The 17,975-nt window shown below is 41.2% G+C and overlaps 1 protein-coding gene across 3 annotated transcripts in view; it reads right to left on the bottom strand.

The window, feature by feature from the left end:
* Positions 1-2,791: 2,791 nt before the first annotated feature.
* Positions 2,792-17,975, bottom strand: part of LOC308295344 (uncharacterized protein) — a 30,327-nt gene continuing 15,143 nt past the window's right edge. For all 3 annotated transcript variants that reach the window (XM_080738396.1, XM_080738394.1, XM_080738395.1), the window contains 3 exons: positions 15,991-16,092; positions 8,261-8,572; positions 2,792-8,036 (listed from right to left, as the gene is read on the bottom strand). In XM_080738396.1, coding sequence (XP_080594522.1) covers positions 7,171-8,036; positions 8,261-8,572; positions 15,991-16,060 — 1,248 coding nt within the window. In that variant the 5' untranslated portion in view covers positions 16,061-16,092 and the 3' untranslated portion in view covers positions 2,792-7,170. The remainder of the gene's footprint in view (positions 8,037-8,260; positions 8,573-15,990; positions 16,093-17,975) is intronic.

The raw sequence follows: 17,975 nt of genomic DNA, 5'->3' as shown, positions 1-17,975 counted from the left end.
AGATCAGGATATAGAATGTAGGCCTATATTATATAATGTCTATGAATAGCATCTTCAGGGGACGCCTCGCTGCCAGCTTGGGCACAGAATTTGGGAAGCTCCCTCATACACAGAAAAAACGTGTGAAATGTTAATAAAATATATAGGCCTATAGGATATGCACATCCGTTTCTTGTTAGGCGGATTTGTGGACTAAATCTGCAGCATATAGATTATAATAGTAGCCTGAGTTGGAAACATGCACGCATAGATAAAAACTAGTCGTATTTTGACATCCTTGCATTAGGCCCTGTGACTTGAGCAGAGAAATACCATACAAATCTTTCGCAGAAGGCGCAACAAGTCTCACGTGACCTACTGTATATCATGTCATCACTCCTCAAAATGGACAGATCTACAAGCTAACAACAGGTCATGTACTCACTGCCTTGACAACTTGTAGATCAGCTTATTTTGGCAAGCAAGTCTATCATGCGATGGATCCACTGCACGTTAGACTGGCCACATTCTCATAATATAATTCGGTTTAGTCGTGCGAATGGGAGGGGTGAAGTTGCTACATTCTTGCATATTTAATTGATACGTTTGCCCTCACACTGCACATTGTCATCCGAAACAAGGAATCGTCCACGTCTGTCCATGGGACATGTATGTATCCAAGCTGCATAATAATGCCCCCTCCATCTCCCTGTGTTTATTAATTCTTCAAGTTCAACTCACAATGTAACCGCAGGACGATCGTAAACGGGCGATCAAAAAATAAAACCAGCGGCGGCCGGAGGGACTCGCAAAATAATAAACCAGACAGCAAATACTTTTAATAGCCAGATATGAATATCTACGAAGAGGAGGACATCAACGTCTCTCTCTCTCTCTCTCTGCCCCTCGTCTTGCCCTCCGCTGGTTCCCTCTCTGCGCTCCGCGCATGAAGCGTCTCCATTTGGACATTATTTGGCACAGAGAGCTGCGCGCGCGAGCAAGGGCGAGAGACCCACACATCGGCCTATATTATATTAGGCCTATAGCCTATATATGATATACAAGTGACTCCTGTGGCACTTTCCTTTTATCTAACTGTGAGCAACTCCTCTCAAATAATACACCATGTGCGATCGAGGGAGCGGTGATCAGAAATTGAATCAATGAGGGGAGGAGGCGGCCAGAATGGTCAGAAATCTAATGAGAACGGACGGTCTGGAGGGGGATTTAACCTTTTATAAATAACTATGGATTTAACCCGCACATGGCTCTATATATTGCCTGTATTTGAGATAGCCAACGGATGTGTCTTCACACATGTCCAAACGTTGTGTATTTTCCGACAATACGTTAGAGGATTCGTTTTAATCGCAATAAAACGTGCCCGTGTGAATGCCGCTATAAATGGGCACGGTAGAGGTTAAATTATGAGATGCAACCAGGGGCTAATAAATATATATTATTGAATATATGATATCATATAAACCCTTATACTGAACAACTGCTCACTCACCTTTACTGGCTAATATGGAGACACTATAGGCCTAGATTTCATCCATAGGCCACTTCAGCCTCATCAGACGGTAAGACTACGTTATGTGATAAGATGAAAAAGCGCTGCTAGTTACAGGACAAACGTTCCAAGTTAATTTACGGTGCTGTGCGTTTCAAAAGAGTGAAATAATAAGAAGGAGATCTTAGGATCCAAGGTAGCTCAGTGTAAAGTAGAAACGTGTTTTATTTAAAATCATAGCAAGGACACTGTGCGTGGTCAATGGGCCATTACATTATTTGGAGTTTGCATGAAACCCGAAGCCTTTAAGCCTTTAATAGCGAACCACAGCCACGCTTAAAGAAACGTCAAACAGAAGGGGGTATTCAAAGGAGCTTTATTGGGCATGAGAAAACATACATTGGTAAAGCATATGAGAACTATGTCGCATTGTGTCATTTTTTTAAACAAATAGTTGCATATTAACTGATAATTCAGCTCCAAATGCGTCAACTTATGAACCTTGTCATGTCTATAATAAATAGGCTATATATGCATAGAGTCGTGCCCAGTGGGAATGTTGGCGATATCGCCACAATAACGGTCATTATGGGCTAAGGAGAGTCGACCACTTATAGATGTTTTTTCTTTTATTTTGCGCATCCTGCTGATCGAGGCGTGCCGCGCAACAGAGGCGAAGGCACAATACCCACGATCGGATCGGATGGATTAAAACAGGGTAAATAAAGCGCTTTCAGTCATTGCGTGACTGACTGCCAAGGTTCTTTTTTTTGCTCATTTTGGCACCATGGAGAGCGCCCTTTGACATCGTTGGCCCAATGAAACCCCGGTGATTTCGGAATTGAGAACCTTCGGAACAATGGGATTCAGTTTTCGGAGTTAAGAGCCCATTTTCGGAATACAGAACCTTCGGAATTGAGAACCTTCGGACCAATGGACCTTCGGAATTGAGAACCTTCGGACCAATGGGAAGTCCCCTATTCATTCCCCCCAGTTCAACTTAGTTTTAAATTCCTCTCATATGCTTTATCTCTTTATTATGTTCAAACTTTATGAGTTAAATACATTAAAATTAATCTAAAAAGGTATCTAATAGACTTAGCCCTGAATGACTCTCATATACATGAGTCATGCTCGAACTTTAACATGAGGACCAGTGGGTAATCGAGCCCTCAACGGTTTGAGCTAGGAACGTCAGATTTCAAAAATAAAGTGCTTACCCAAGCCAACTTTGCTAACGATTTGACGCCGCACAACGTTCATTACACGCCGCTCCCCGGTTACTGCGAAACTGCGCCCTCTATCGGCTGTAACTGAATCTAAACACATTGTCTTGTAGTGCACGCCCTGCGGCCGAACATCTTCTCACTTGTTGACTTGACTACTTGAGAGAGACACATGAGCGCAAACACCGGAGGAGAAGGGAAAAGAATCAAGAAGCTAAGAATTATAACAAGTGAAGCTGTGAAAACCTACCTGTTACAGCGAAATACACCTACCAAGCATGTGGGGGCGCTGTGGCACAAGTGAGGCGCAGGTTGGATCATCATTTGGGATAAGCGAGGAAGTCCAATGGAAAACAAAATAATTTCGGACAAAAATGCTTTTTACTCAACAACCGGGGAGCGGCGTGTAATGAACGTTGTGCGGCGTCAAATCGTTAGCAAAGTTGGCTTGGGTAAGCACTTTATTTTTGAAATCTGACGTTCCTAGCTCAAACCGTTGAGGGCTCGATTACCCACTGGTCCTCATGTTAAAGTTCGAGCATGACTCTCATGTATATGAGAGTCATGTATTCAGGGCTACTAATAGACTATTTCTACTTTTTTGTACTGCAACTAACTAACTAACTAACTGACTAATTACTTTTTATTTTGCATTGTTGTTTTTGCTTACAACTGTTTGTTTACTTTCTGATATCTACTCATTCTACTGCATAGCCTAGGCCCTACTGTGTTCTATCTGTCTGTCTTTCAATGGAAATAAGCTGCAAGGCTTAGCTGAGTTTCCTTTTAGTTGACCATGTACACTGTACTGTCATGAAACTGTACCCTTTCCTATGCAAACCTCTAGTCTAATAAATACTCAATTCTGTTTTGGGAGTGGCATAGCTGAATGGTTAGGGAGCCCGCCTGGCAAACCAGAGCCCCTAGTTGTCCCAGGTTCGATTCTAGCCAGGCCAGGGTAGCAATGTCGATGTGTGTCCCAGAGAAAGACTCTTAACCCCTATTTACTCACACGCTCCTTGTGAGCAGCGAATCAGCTGGGTTGGGCTGAAAATACTGAATTTCCCTTGCAGGAGGAAATGGGTATCTACTATTACAGTGTTTTAACCCCGGACAAGAGAGAGGGATGGAACGGTCCTCCTCTCTATCTTGTCCGGTTCGAAGCATGCACACTACTCCAAGTTCCGGGCCCGAAGAAATGCAAATAATGCTGGTTTTGATTGATTTAATGTATATTTTATAAGCAGTTTGCATAGGAAAAGCACATCACAGGACAGTACAGTTCAGATACAAGGTCTACTAATAGGATTTAAACGAAGCACAACGGCTTGTTTTACATTGGGGTCCTTTCTTTGTACTCAATTCATTCACATTAGGCTCAGAATGACTGCTGGACTGAATATATCAAAACGTATTTTCTAAGCACAACCGTACAGGGCTCACAATCACGTGGTGGTGTGATTAATTACCCCCACGACGTCAATCACAACACACCTGTCAATTGTGTGCCCTGTATGTTTGTGCAGAGTAGGGTTGACAACTACCTGACACTCTACCTTATTAAATTATTTCTTTTTTTTTTTTTTACTAAATTTTTATCCCACGATTTTTGTAACCCATTTTTTCACCCGGTGCCAATTGCCTAAGCTGTGATCCTGGGCTCTACTCTCCCTCTGCCAACCTGGGGAGGGCCCCGAACTGAGCTCATGCTTCCTTCAATGCATGAGGAGTGAGCAGGCCGCTTCTTATCACCTGACAGGGGGAGCTTCCCCGGTTGGACGTAGCGCGTGGAAGGAACACGTTATTCCAACCAGTTCCATTCCCCTCCATCAGGCGCCCCGGCTGGCCAGGGGGAGGCTTTATAGAGACCAGGATTACTGCATGTTTTTGTGAGGGTATCTACCCTAGGAGACACGGGGAGAACATGCAAACTCCACACAGAAAGGCCCTTTTGCCAACCCCACCTAGGGTGTGGGCACTGATGACGCGGAGGAGGGAACACGCCCCCAGCACCCACAGTGTCCCCCGGCGGGAATCGAACCCAGGACCTTCTAGCTGTGAGGCGACAGCACTACTGACTGCGCCACCGTGCCCAGAAAAATATAGAATCTCACTCTATATTATGAACAGTTTTTGTATATTTTATTATCAACCCTGTGAACCCCAGCATCCATTTTCTGGGGGAGTGGTTCTCAACCTGTGTTCTGGGGACCACCAGTGGTCCAGGGGGTTCCAGGTTGTCCCCATCTGAATGATGTAGAGTTAGTAACCAAATGGACCATTATAGATCTTTGACTCGAGTGTTAAATGAAAATGGTTTCATTTTACGCTCTCAAGAGTTAAATTATTGTTAAACATCTGCATTACTTAATTTACAAGAAGTCTAACAATTAGTGAATGTAGAATAATTGATCATTTGATCAACGTTGTTATCTCTCCTATGACACCAACACAGCATGGAATTATGGACAAAATCTTATCGAATCCAACAATAACAAAATAGTCTAGTCTTGGGTTTGAGGGGCAAAATGATATCAAACGGTGGTCCATGTCTCAGATGCTGAATATATAATATTTATAATATTTAATAATCGATATGAAAAGGGTTGAAAAACACTGTTCTGGGAAAACACTTTTTGTGAGCTTGTAGATCAGCTATTTTTCATGGAGGCATAGACCGTAAAAATAAATATGGACAGCGTCACGCCAACAGTAGGCTGAACAGGGTTTGTCTCTTGGGTGTAGATAGAAAAAAGGAAGCAGTCCAAGAACAGAGACAATTTAGGTCCAGTTAGAGGATAAATGCTTGTGCGAGCTATTCAGTATTTTCACATTTATGTTTTGTATTTATTTCTTGTTAGTATGATTACAGGCAAATAATTTCAGTCAATTTGTGTTGCAGCTTAAATATTTTAATTTTGAAGGTGCTGTGCATAACTCTTTTAGATGGAAAATGACAAATGTGACAGAATGCTGCAGCGCGTGTCCTCTCCTCACCAGGACTAAGCACACCGGCCCTTTAAGGTCTCTGCTTTGGCTACCTTTGGCTCAATTTTAGGCCCCCTGCTATTCTCCATATATATGCTCCCCATCGGCAACATTATTCGCACCCATAATATACAGTTTCATTGCTATGCTGATGATACACAACTTTACATCCCTCTAACATCTGGTTCCGGAAACATGTCCCGCCTTCTAACCTGCCTTGCCGACATCAAACATTGGATGACACAAAACTTTCTCCAGTTAAATGAATCAAAATCTGAAATAATTCCTTTTGGTCCCCCCAGCTCAACCATTTCCCTCCACACACAACTTGGTCCCCTCTCCGCTAACATCACACCAGCAGCCCGTAATCTGGGTGTGATTTTTGATACTGACTTGTCATTTAATAAACACATCACAACTGTTGTACAATCCTGCTATTTCCAGTTGCGGAACATCAAGAAAATCAAACCATTTCTGTTAGCCCCTGACCTGGAAAAGGTAATCCATGCCCTCATTTCATCACGACTTGACTACTGCAACTCCCTCTACTCCGGTCTTAGCAAAAAAAAACTATCCCGCCTACAGTTAATTCAAAACTCTGTTGCTAGATTACTCACAAATACAAAAAAACGCGACCACATCACCCCGATATTGGCTTCTCTTCACTGGTTACCGGTGACCTCTAGATGTGATTTTAAAATACTATTAATCATTTATAAAGCTTTAAATGGATTGGCCCCTACCTATATTTTAGACATGCTGCCCTCTTATGAGCCAGGGCGCACTCTTAGATCTTCAGAGAAGGCCCTTTTGAAAGGACACAACACCAACTTAGTTACCCGAGGTGATCGGGCTTTTGCCGCCCGAGCACCCAAGCTATGGAATGCACTGCCAGTACACCTTAGATTAGCTGCTTCCCTGCCATTATTTAAATCATTGCTCAAAACATACTTATTTACCAAATATTTTTCTTAATTGTAGTGATGTGATACTACACATTTTTAATTTATGATTTGTGTTTTCAATTTGTATTATGTTTTTGCTGTGTTTCTGTGTTTTTTTATGCTGTTTTTTGCTTTGTATGATGATGTTTTTACATGATGTTTTAATCCTGCCCTGTGCAGCACTTTGTAACTTTGTTTTTGAAAAGTGCTATATAAATAAAATTCATTATCATTATCATTACCTGTTAGGCTTAGATTTTATTTGTTTGTAAATCACTTAATTGAGTAACTTTTTTTTTGCGTCAAGATCATGATGTAGGGCCACAAGACACTCTCTCCCTCTCTCTGTCAAGATCATGATGTAGGGCCTCTCTCTCTCTCTCACAGATGGTGTGAATAAACTGGTGTATTTTCTGTCAAAATGTGTACACCGAAAAGTTTTTTTCCCCAGAGTGGAATGTTGATACGCTGGTGCCTTCAGACTACTTGACACACTGAAACACTTGTTACACTGGTGACATCAATCAGGATTTTCACCAGTGTGGACACGCTGGTGTTTCTTCAGGTTAGATGACTGACTGAAACTCTTGTCACAATGTGCACAGTGAAAAGGTTTTTCTCCAGTGTGAACACGCTGGTGTGTCTTCAGATGAAATGAGTGACCAAAACTCTTGTCACAATGTTTACAGTGAAAAGGTTTTTCTCCAGTGTGAACACGCTGGTGTGTCTTCAGGGTAGATGACACACTGAAACTCTTGTCACAAAATGCACAGTGAAAAGGTTTTTCTCCAGTGTGAACACGCTGGTGTTTATACAGGTGAGATGAATGACTGAAACTCTTGTCACAATGTTTACAGTGAAAAGGTTTTTCTCCAGTGTGAACACGCTGGTGTGACTTCAGGGAAGATGACACACTGAAACTTTTGTCACAAAATGAACAGTGAAAAGGTTTTTCTCCAGTGTGAACATGCTGGTGTGACTTCAGGCTAGATGAATCTTTGAAACTCTTGTCACAATGTTCACAGTGAAAAGGTTTTTCTCCAGTGTGAACACGCTGGTGTGACTTCAGGCTAGATGAATCTCTGAAACTCTTGTCACAAAATGCACAGTGAAAAGGTTTTTCTTCAGTGTGAACAAGCTGGTGTCTCTTCAGGGTAGATGAGTCAATGAAACTCTTGTCACAATGTTCACAGTGAAAAGGTTTTTCTCCAGTGTGAACATGCTGGTGTGTCTTCAGTTGACATGACTGAATGAAACTCTTGTCACAATATTTACAGTGAAAAGGTTTTTCTCCAGTGTGAACACGCTGGTGTCTCTTCAGGTTACATGACTGATTGAAACTCTTGTCACAATATTTACAGTGAAAACGTTTTTCTCCGGTGTTTCCTGAGGAGAGAGAGAGAGAGAGAGAGAGAGAGAGAGGGGAGTAGGGACAGAGGGGAGCGAGAGGCAGGTTAAAACTGGTGAGTAAAAACTGAGGAGCAATTATGGCTTCCCTGTTAATATTTCTGATTTAATTGTATTTTTCATCAACCTCTTTTATATTATAACAACTCTCAGTTTCTTTCCTCACACATTAAGTCCTGTCCCTGTGTTTAACACTGACTGACCTCCACTGGTCTCCTCCCAATCGTCACTGTCTTCAGTGGTCTCCTCCCAATTGTCACTGTCTTCAGTGACTTCAGAGTCAGATTCAAGCTCGACTTCAACTTCAAAACGGTGTGAAGAGGTGTCTTCATCGTCGTCTTCGCTTTTCACTGCTGGTAATGTCGACGTTGACCCATCAGGCTCTTCTGGTCTTTGAAGTAGATTCTCCTGTTCCTCCCTAATGTTTGGAGGCTCTGGTTCCTCCTGGAGCAGGCTGGAGCTCCTCTCCCGTTCAGGAGAAACCTCCTCTTTACACACAACCATGTGCAGGATGTCTAGGAGCAGAAAAAACAACATGATAGCTAACACTGGATTCCTTAACGGGATATTTCACCCCAAATTACTTTGTTGTATTGATTGAAGATTTGAATTCATGGATATGTGTATGTTTTTGTCACATTCCTAAGCCAATAATTTGAGGAGACTCTTTGTGTCTCCATAGAGAACAACGCAGGCCCTTTGTGTCTCCATAGGGAACCACTGCTGGTCATATTGGCTTGCAGTATGCAAGGAAAGATATCCATCAATTCAAGTGAGTAATAAATAGAAAAAAATATACTGTATATATTGTTTTGGGTGAACTATCACTTTAAGTATATATAAACATTTCCATCCTCGATGTACAAAATGAGGTATCATCTGCTTAACTCATTTACTTACAATCACATGTCATGTTTCTTTTTTTTTTTTTTACACAGGCTTCATAAACAACAAGAAGTCGCGGAGTGGAGTCGGGGACTGCCCGTAAGTCCTACATCTCATTAGTCCTAATTTGGTTAGGGTTAGGTTTAGGCATAGTTTTACTGAAATTAGGGTTAGGGTTTGGGTTAGGTTTAGGCATAGTTTTACTGAGGTTAGGGTTAGGTTTAGGCATTTTCACCAGGTTAAAATTCACCAGATTCGGAATAACAGGATTTCAATAGGAACAATGAAATGTCGGACCAATGCCATGGCACCGAGGAGCCACAACAACAGAAACCCATTCAATTCTTACCATCGTGGCTCCTATGACATGTGAAAAGGAGGGGTTTTAAAGTTTATTTCAAGTAACCTGTTACTCCTTGGTGGCTGATAAAATGCATGGCAGCAATGGTGCACTGAGGGGCGAACAGTCGCTGTGCAACTAGTGGGGTATTGAAATGTATGTACTGTGATATTTGTCTTGCCATTACCGATGGTACACGTTGCGTGCGCAACACGTTTGAGCTTGTAGATCTGTGCCGTTTCGGGTTACTATAGTAATGTATGTGACTCAGACACTGTACACTCACTACACTGTGAACAAACCAGATGAGATGAGTAGTGATTGTGTACTGTGATTCTGTTAACTAACTCACGTCTCAAACGTCTCTCTGTTAGAAGTAAAAGGCGGCGCGATTCGACCCGCTGTGAGCTTGTACTGTAGATTGGCCATGTAGTGGAGTAGAAGTAAAAGTTTTGACAATTGGAAAGCAAAAGTACCTCAATTGTATTATACATTACACCACTGGTCAGCTAGCCAACTTGCAGAAACTAGCGTCTAGCTAGTGTAGTCGTTTTTAGTCCTTACGCTCCGCTCGCATGCTCTGTTAAGCATATTTGGGCGATAAAAAAAATAAACTGCCACAAGATATTTATAAAGATCCTTGTGTGGATTATGGAGAAAGTTGAACGCTGCTGCTGTATGAGGCTACTGCTGAGTTGAGGATTTCTGTGCCTGTCCGTGAGACGGCCCGAGCTTACAAACACAAACATCATGAAACGTGGTAAATGTTTCAAGAGCAGAGCGACATGCGGTCCTCACTTCTCTGCCGTTTTAAAACTCGCTTGCATGCGCCGTATTATAGCCTAGATATTTTTTGGGAAGGGATTAAAAAAAATAGAATTGAAGTCTTTCAATATTAAACTTTGTTGCTTGTCGTTGCTTCATCTGGGGACCCCCCCAAAATAATTTGGAGACCCCCATGTGGGTCCCAACCCACAGGTTGAGAACCACTGGTGTAAAGTAACTTAAGTAGATTTATTAAGTACTACTTAAAGCTGTACTGTGGAAGCTGCTCAACTAGTGGTCAGTAGCGGTATTGCTTTTTTCGGCCGGAGTCGCCGCGGGGACCACCGCGAGCACCTCTGCCTCGCCGATACGCATCTGTAGAGCCGTCTCCCGTAATTTTTAGACCAGGATTAAGGGAGTAGCAGGCAAGATTCCTTCACCAATGTAAACACAGTTGCTGAGGGAAGCTACTTCCTTTAGAGACAGCAAGACTCGCTGTGATTGGGCGGTGGTGTATGATCCGCGCTGTGATTGGCCAGTATAGTGTATCATGTGGGAGATGACATCATTTTGCCGGGAAATTCTACCCCCCTCACGACTCATAGAAAACATATAAAGAGAAGGCTTCAGAAGCTGAAAATAACAGAGTGGGTGTTCTAAAACTTTAGCAATTTAACAGTTAGAACAATTTTAAGATTTGTTTTATAAAAAAAGTTACATGGTATAACTTTAAGTACAATTTTGCGGTATTTGTACTTTACTTGAGTATTTTCAATATTTTCACTTCTACTCATCTTGGGTCCAAATAGCCTCTTGTACTTTTACTCCACTACATTTATTTTAGCTTTGCATATTTTGATATTTTCAAAAAGATTTTATACATTTGAAATGGGACATTCTGCACAGTACTTTCTACTTTTGGTACTTTGGTACCATAGAGAGACTAGGGTTAGTGTAACATAATAAACCCTATAGTAGAAAAGTATTTGCATATAAATGGCAGATCTGCGATGAATTGCCATTGTTAATCTCGGCAATGACAGTGACCCCTCACACATTCACAAACATACAATAGGAACTCCATTAACGACTTGATTAACATTATGCTTAATCTTCTATGGAAGTGTGGCAATATAACTCCAACTATGTGGTGTAAAAAGTACTCAAATGTTTTATGTAAAAGTATCAATACTGCAAGAAATAATCGGTTAGTATAGCGGATCTTGCGCGATCTTGCGCTATTTTCAAATAGCCACGGTATAAAAAATAGTGCTAAAGCTAAAGTTGTTCATGTATGTTTTATAATATAATTTATATCTGCAAAGTAACTAGCGTGACATTGATTTCTAATTTAAATAAAAACTATTGGTTGTTATGTGTTGTTTCTCTCTTTCAGACAACATCCAGGAACTTCATCTTCATCAAGCAAGCTATGAGGGAAGATTTATTGCAATAAAGAAATTATACACTTTTCACTTCTATGTTATTGAGATGATGATAAGGCAATGTTCCAAATAATAACTGACGTAGAGGGCTTAGCATACATTAAGCATATTCTGTCTGGACCGGGTTGTTTATAAATACAATGTTATGCATATCACACAAGCCAGAGATGATATCAGTAGCAGGGTCCCGATTTGGAACAGGTTTGTAATAGGCTAGATCGAAAAGTGGATGAATTGCTATTTCAGTGGCATTCTTAATAGACCTTTGTTTGTACCAAACAAAGGCCACTTCTTATATAAACGTAGTCTTCTATGGAAGACAAGATTCCATTTTGGGAGTTGAATCTGGAGATTTTAATGCATACACAACTATTGATTAACACGTTATCAATGACACGTGAATCGGACTCTTGTAGGCTTACATCTCAGCTGCCTAACCATGCCATGCTAAGCATCCACAGTTAACAGTCTCTACCAGTAGGCTCCGTTTGCATAATGTTCGTGGCTTCTAGTCTATGCAATACACAGACGTTCTAATCTGCATGATATAAAGTTATGTGTTTAACTCATTTAATGCCAGCCTATCACCACTAGAGGGTGCCCAGTGACCAGAGAATAATAGAGATATGCTGGTAATGCATGCCCAAGCCCTGGAGCCATGACTTGCCAGAACACTTTCCTTTGTGCATGTACAGGAAGAGGATGAAGTTAGCTTGAAGTTAGCTATTGGCTACCAAGCATTTTAGATTTAGATTTTCGTCAACTTAGCCATGATTAAACCTTGCACACCTCATGCATGGGAGAAAAAACAGAGAAAATGAGCTCTAAAGATCCTGGATTGCATTGGAGTGGATGGTAAATATCAGCAAATATCGGCAAATATCGTCCTCTGTAAACAGAGGACAAAAAAAAAATGTTTTTATTAAAAAGCCGAACTAGTTCGGGATTGGCACTCTGGGATGCGATAATAAAGCCGAACTAGTTCGGGATAGGCACTCAATGAGTTAAGTCATGAGGGCAATTCTACATATGTATTCTAAATGATAGGTTTTCTTGAAAAAACGAATGATTCATTGATCCGTCCGTTTTAGATTACCGCAAAAACGACAAATCATTCACTTCAATTTTAACAACAATAAAACAAACAGTGTCTCTACCAGGCGATTGAACACTGCAGTGCATATGCATTGCAAACGGGGAAATCCCGTTTTTACGACGTAGCGATAAGGCGAAGTGTACCAACAGGGGCAAATGTACTAACGGGGTCTCCTACCGTACTGATAGGGCGACATGCAAATTTCCATTCAGGCTTTTCTGCCGTGCCGATAAGGCAAAATGCAAATTTCCAGGCTTTTCTAGTGAAATGCATTCATAGTTATGACTGCATTCCAACAGTGTGGGGCATCCCCCCCCCTCTCTCTCTCACACACACCCCATCTGCCGCAGCGCTGCTCACGTCATGCTGCCATGTAGTGCGGTCTCTCTCTCCGTCTGCCTGGACACCATCGGCTTTTAACGCCGTGCCACCAATAACCAACCTATAAAACATCTAATTCCTTACGCTCACACACATTCTGCTTCTTTTATCATAGGCCTACCTATCCATTTTATATAGGCCTACCTGTTTTGCGCGAGGCTTTTCTTTTCTTTTCTTTATTTTTTTTATATAGCGGCCCACGGCGCCTCCGCGTTAGTACATTTCGCCTTATCGGTACTACCAGAAACCCTGTTAGTACACTTGTATTTCGCCTTAGCGCTACGTCGGCAAAACGGGACGTGCCCTTGCAAACATGTTTTTGTAACACACAAAAAAACAGTGTTAATGGTAATAAAATAAACATTACAACAAGAAAAAATTATGATAAAGTCGCGGGAACAAAGAAAAATTTCACACGTTTCACATCCATGTTTTTTAACACACAAAATAAAACAGCCATTAATGGTAATAAAAATAAACATTACAACAAGACAACATGATGATAGTCCCAGGAACAAATACAATTGTCAAACGTTTTGCTTCCATCTCAGTATGTAAAATCCTCACCTACACATTAACAGAAGGCAGGAGGACTTGCCCAGTCAAATAGGCTAGTGTGGCGGAACACTGTATTCAAACCACATGTCCCCAAATAGCCAATAGTCAAACAGCACATCTAGTTGATCAGGAGGCGGGGCTGCCTAAAAAGCTACTATAGCCCAGAAGCCCAGCTGAAGCGCTCGAATTCACCTACTTTGAACGCCGACGGCACCGTGCAATTGAAAGGAACGTGCTGTGAGCCTAGCTCTGCCTGCCCACAATGTCTCATTTTTCAAGCGCCATACGATGACGTCGCTTCAGGACTGTTTTGGAAATTGGGTATTGAACTTTGCTGTTTCACAACAAAGTAAAAAAAAAAAAAAAAAAATTCGACCGAATCTAGATATTTGGATTTTAATCCATTATTCAATAAATATTGATGAATAAAACAACTGTACGTTACATATATGATCTCCAACTATTGGATTAAACTAATTACAATTGCCACTGATCCATATACATACAGTATTTTTTAGACGTCAATTAGACATTTAATCAACATCTATAATTAGACCATGTTTTAAATACTTTTTTTATTCGTTGTTTGAAGAAAAATGAAATAAAAAATAAAGGCGGAAACTACTCCTTGTGTGCCAACACACAACTAGCTGTGGGAGGCAGCACGTTCACGCTGGACGTTCATGCAGAGACAGATGCAAACACACCAGTTGTCTCCTCAACCGGTGTCACTTAGTAATACGGCCAGACACCCTTCCCTTGTATCAGGTCCTGTGGCGGAGAGGTAGAATGCCTCAAGCACAAGAGATTGGGAGTTTAAACCCCACTCACTCCCCCAACTTTTCACTATACTTTTGCCGGCCGTTAACGTCTAAATATTAAAAAAAAACGTTCAAATCAAATCTATACCTGTGGTAGAGCAATTTATGTTTATGTATATTATGACGTATAATAGATGTAAAAATGCTCGGTGGAATATAATGTTACAGAAAATATTTAATTTCAATCCTGAATTTATGAAACAATAATAGTTGATAAGTTGTGAGCTTGTAGATCGCAGACATGCAAACAGCCCCAAGGTGAAAAAGGTGACACATTTTTATGGGGATAAAATGTGCGCCGCGCACAGCGCGGACCTTTTTTTTCTGAATTTGCACGTTTCTAACTCGGTTAAACAGTGACTTACTCATACATATCATACATACCGGTATGCAGCAAAATTGGACTTGTTGCCTACCACCAATTGTTCTAGATATAATAAAGAAAATTAAATCTTCAATAATATAGCCTACAGATATACCGGTAGTTATAGGAATATCTTAATATTTAGGGACTTGTCTTTAATAAACAGGCATAGACAGTGACAATGTGCACTGTGAGCTTGTAGATCGGCTATTTTAACTACTTCTTAAATAGGCCTATTTGTTTTCTAAGCTCATTTCTTATATCATTTTGTATTATTTATTCATGAAATTAAAAAAGTAATTTACTTTTTTTTTTTTTTTAAATCATGAAATGTTTAGCTTTTTTGGGGAGGGAATGTTTTTTGAAAATGTTTTGAAATAATTAAAAACGAAATGTAGGAAACCAAAAATGAAGGGACCCATAAAAATGTGTCCACGACCCACACATGGGTCCCGACCCAGTGTTTGGGAAACAGTTGTAAATCACAGTCACAAATGATTCATTTAGTGGATTCTCCTGGCTGACTTTTTGCAATCTAGCTAGCCATCATCGTCAAATAAAAGGTCGATCCTTTTCACTTGTAACTCGAGCTCAGTTAGTCAGTTCTTAAGTTGAGAGACCAGACTTTTTGTGACTTGTCTCAGCCTCCTCCTTCTGTAGGAAGAAGTCACGGCAACTCTAGCGTTAGCATGTGGCTAAGCTAGCGAATCATCGTAAAATCAACAAGGCTATAACCGATAATATCACATCACGCATCGATGCAGAATAGCGCACGACCGCGATGCAAGCGAATCAAACAGCCAACAGTCCACAGTCACACCACAACTACGGCAACTGTCTTTGCAAGCTTTGAGCGCTCAGCTCTGCCTCTGTCAGGGCTCGCAGTCAGTGCATTGAGTGCAGTCAGTGTTGTTGACTGAGCGCTGCCAGCTGACGACGACGTCACAAAGAGAAGGGACTCAGGGAGCGCTTGATTTGTTAAAAAACAAAACGACCCACTTCCCCTTCCACCTTCAACACCATTGTCCTGACAAAATGGACGGCGCCGAGAATAAGAAATAAACGCTCCTCTTCTCACTGCTGCTCTGACGACACGACACCCCCCCACCCCCCTAAACATTTTTTTAACGAATCTGCACGATTCACACAAATGACCAATTTAGATTCAAAACGGCGATTTTCGCCGAAAAGCTACACGTTTGCATGCCTGAGATCGACTACTCTGAGCACATGTCCCCCCCTGCATAGCGATGCTAGGGTTCAAGTGGTTAAACTTACTGAAGTGTGGCTGATCTTCAGGTTCCTCCTGTTTAATAGAAATGGCTCTGGCTGAGTCTGGAGAGTTCATCTTCACCTGCAGTCTGGACTCCACACACTGGTCTGAAATGAAGCAATTCAACAAGGACTTTAATAACCTCAGACCTAGTGGTGTCAAGAACATGCAAATAATGGTCTAAAGTGAATAAGGTTAAAGTAGACAATCTTCCTTATATGCCTACCTCACCTCACCAACAATTATACCCCCACCCATCAAATCCATGCAGAATTGATGTGTCATGTGTTATAGAAATGGTTTTATGTAAAACAGAGGAAGCATAGGATACAAGTAATTGTAGTTCAGACTGGGCTGTGATCCAAAATACATCCCCAAACTGAAGATATAAAACCATTCCATGTGTTTGTCAATATTTGGTTTCAAGGAGTAAATAATCGAAATCATATTGACCAAAAATAATAATCGAGCAGCCCAAACCTTGTATGAAACTTTGTTATTTTGACCTGATGGTGGCGCTAGAAGATCAAGGTCATTTGAACACCAGTTGGTTAGTGTAAGTGGGGTTGTTTTAAGGACAGTAATGGTCCCCAGTCCCCAGACTTTGCCTGGGTTTTGGGCTGGTGACGCTGCGCTTGTGACCTGGGACAGTGACAGAAGACCCCAAAGAAAAATTGGACATTTGCCCAGGACCCATACTAGTGAAAATAGCCAATCTACAAGCTCACAAAGTGGCACGAAGCGACGCCTTGTGAGCGTGTAGTTCTGCTATTTGCAGTACTTCTTAATTATATCTTTTTAAGATGTTAACTTTGTTAGTTTGTTTTTTCTTCTAAAAGGTAGGAAAAGAAAATGTTCAAGTTCACATAGCATAACAGTGAAATGCCCCTTTCTTCCATTCATTACATTCATAACACTAGAAAAAAGCCCCCTGCGGGGGCTTGGTCCCTTATGTAAAAGTCCCCTGTACCCAGAGATGGATACAGTCCAGAGGGCAGCAAAGCAATACAAATTTAGGATAGCTCAACATTAAATTTGCAGTTTTTTCCAAAATGCAAAAATATATATATATAGGCGATCTGTAATTTGGTTAAACATGGATATTTCTGTAACTGTAGAGAACACACAGCATATTTTGTGTAGGCAATTTTATTTCAGTTCTAAAAAGGTGTAATAGTTGTGAGTGACATGGCCATGAACAGTGACATAGGTAGTACAGTAATTAGGTACACATACACTCTCACGGCGGAATGCATTTTTCCTAGAAAAAACATCTATAAAAACTCACCCTCCGGGAAGGTGAATAATGTCTGTCATTAAAAGTGCGGTGCTATTCGGGCAAAAGTAGATGAATTGTAGAGTTTGTAACAGTTTATTGGCATGTTGAATGAGTGACAGTGATCGAATGAGTGAATGTTCTGTTATTTAAAAGAAAAGAAAATTAAAGGAGTTCGGTATAAACAATGTTGTCAGTTGTTCCCTCGTCATTACCCTCAATGAATACTTTGACATTGCTGGCCCTCTTTCCCCTGGAGAAGGCTGTGTACAGTTGGCCATGAGCGAATACTGGTTGAGGCAAGTAGATGCCAACTCATTCATTCTCTTGGCCCTGACCTTTATTGATGGTAACAGAGAAAGCTAATCTGATAGGGAACTGTTGTCTAATAAAGGTGAAGGGAAACTCATCACTTCTGTCATGGTGAGGTATCCTTGGGAGGAAGATTCTTTCACCCCTGTTTGTGCCTACTGCAATCTCACACGCAATGACTTTGTCCATCATCTGCAGTACTACCATTCTGGTGCCATTTTTGAGAGTGCGGTCGGGACCAGATTGCAGGTTTCTAAGAAGCATGACTGGTGCTCCTAGTTTCAACTTCAGGTTATGATCAGGGATTCCAGATGGTGTCAGTGAATTGAGGAATTCCATAGGCATAGAGTCCTTGTAATTGTCCTCCTGAACAGAATCAGCTGAAAAGTACACTCTCTCTTC

The sequence above is a fragment of the Nannobrachium achirus genome (genome assembly GCF_963921795.1).
Source record: "Nannobrachium achirus genome assembly, chromosome: 12".
Classification (NCBI taxonomy): domain Eukaryota; kingdom Metazoa; phylum Chordata; class Actinopteri; order Myctophiformes; family Myctophidae; genus Nannobrachium; species Nannobrachium achirus.
Note: the sequence above shows the minus strand (reverse complement) of the source record. Positions and strands in the feature narration are given on the sequence as shown.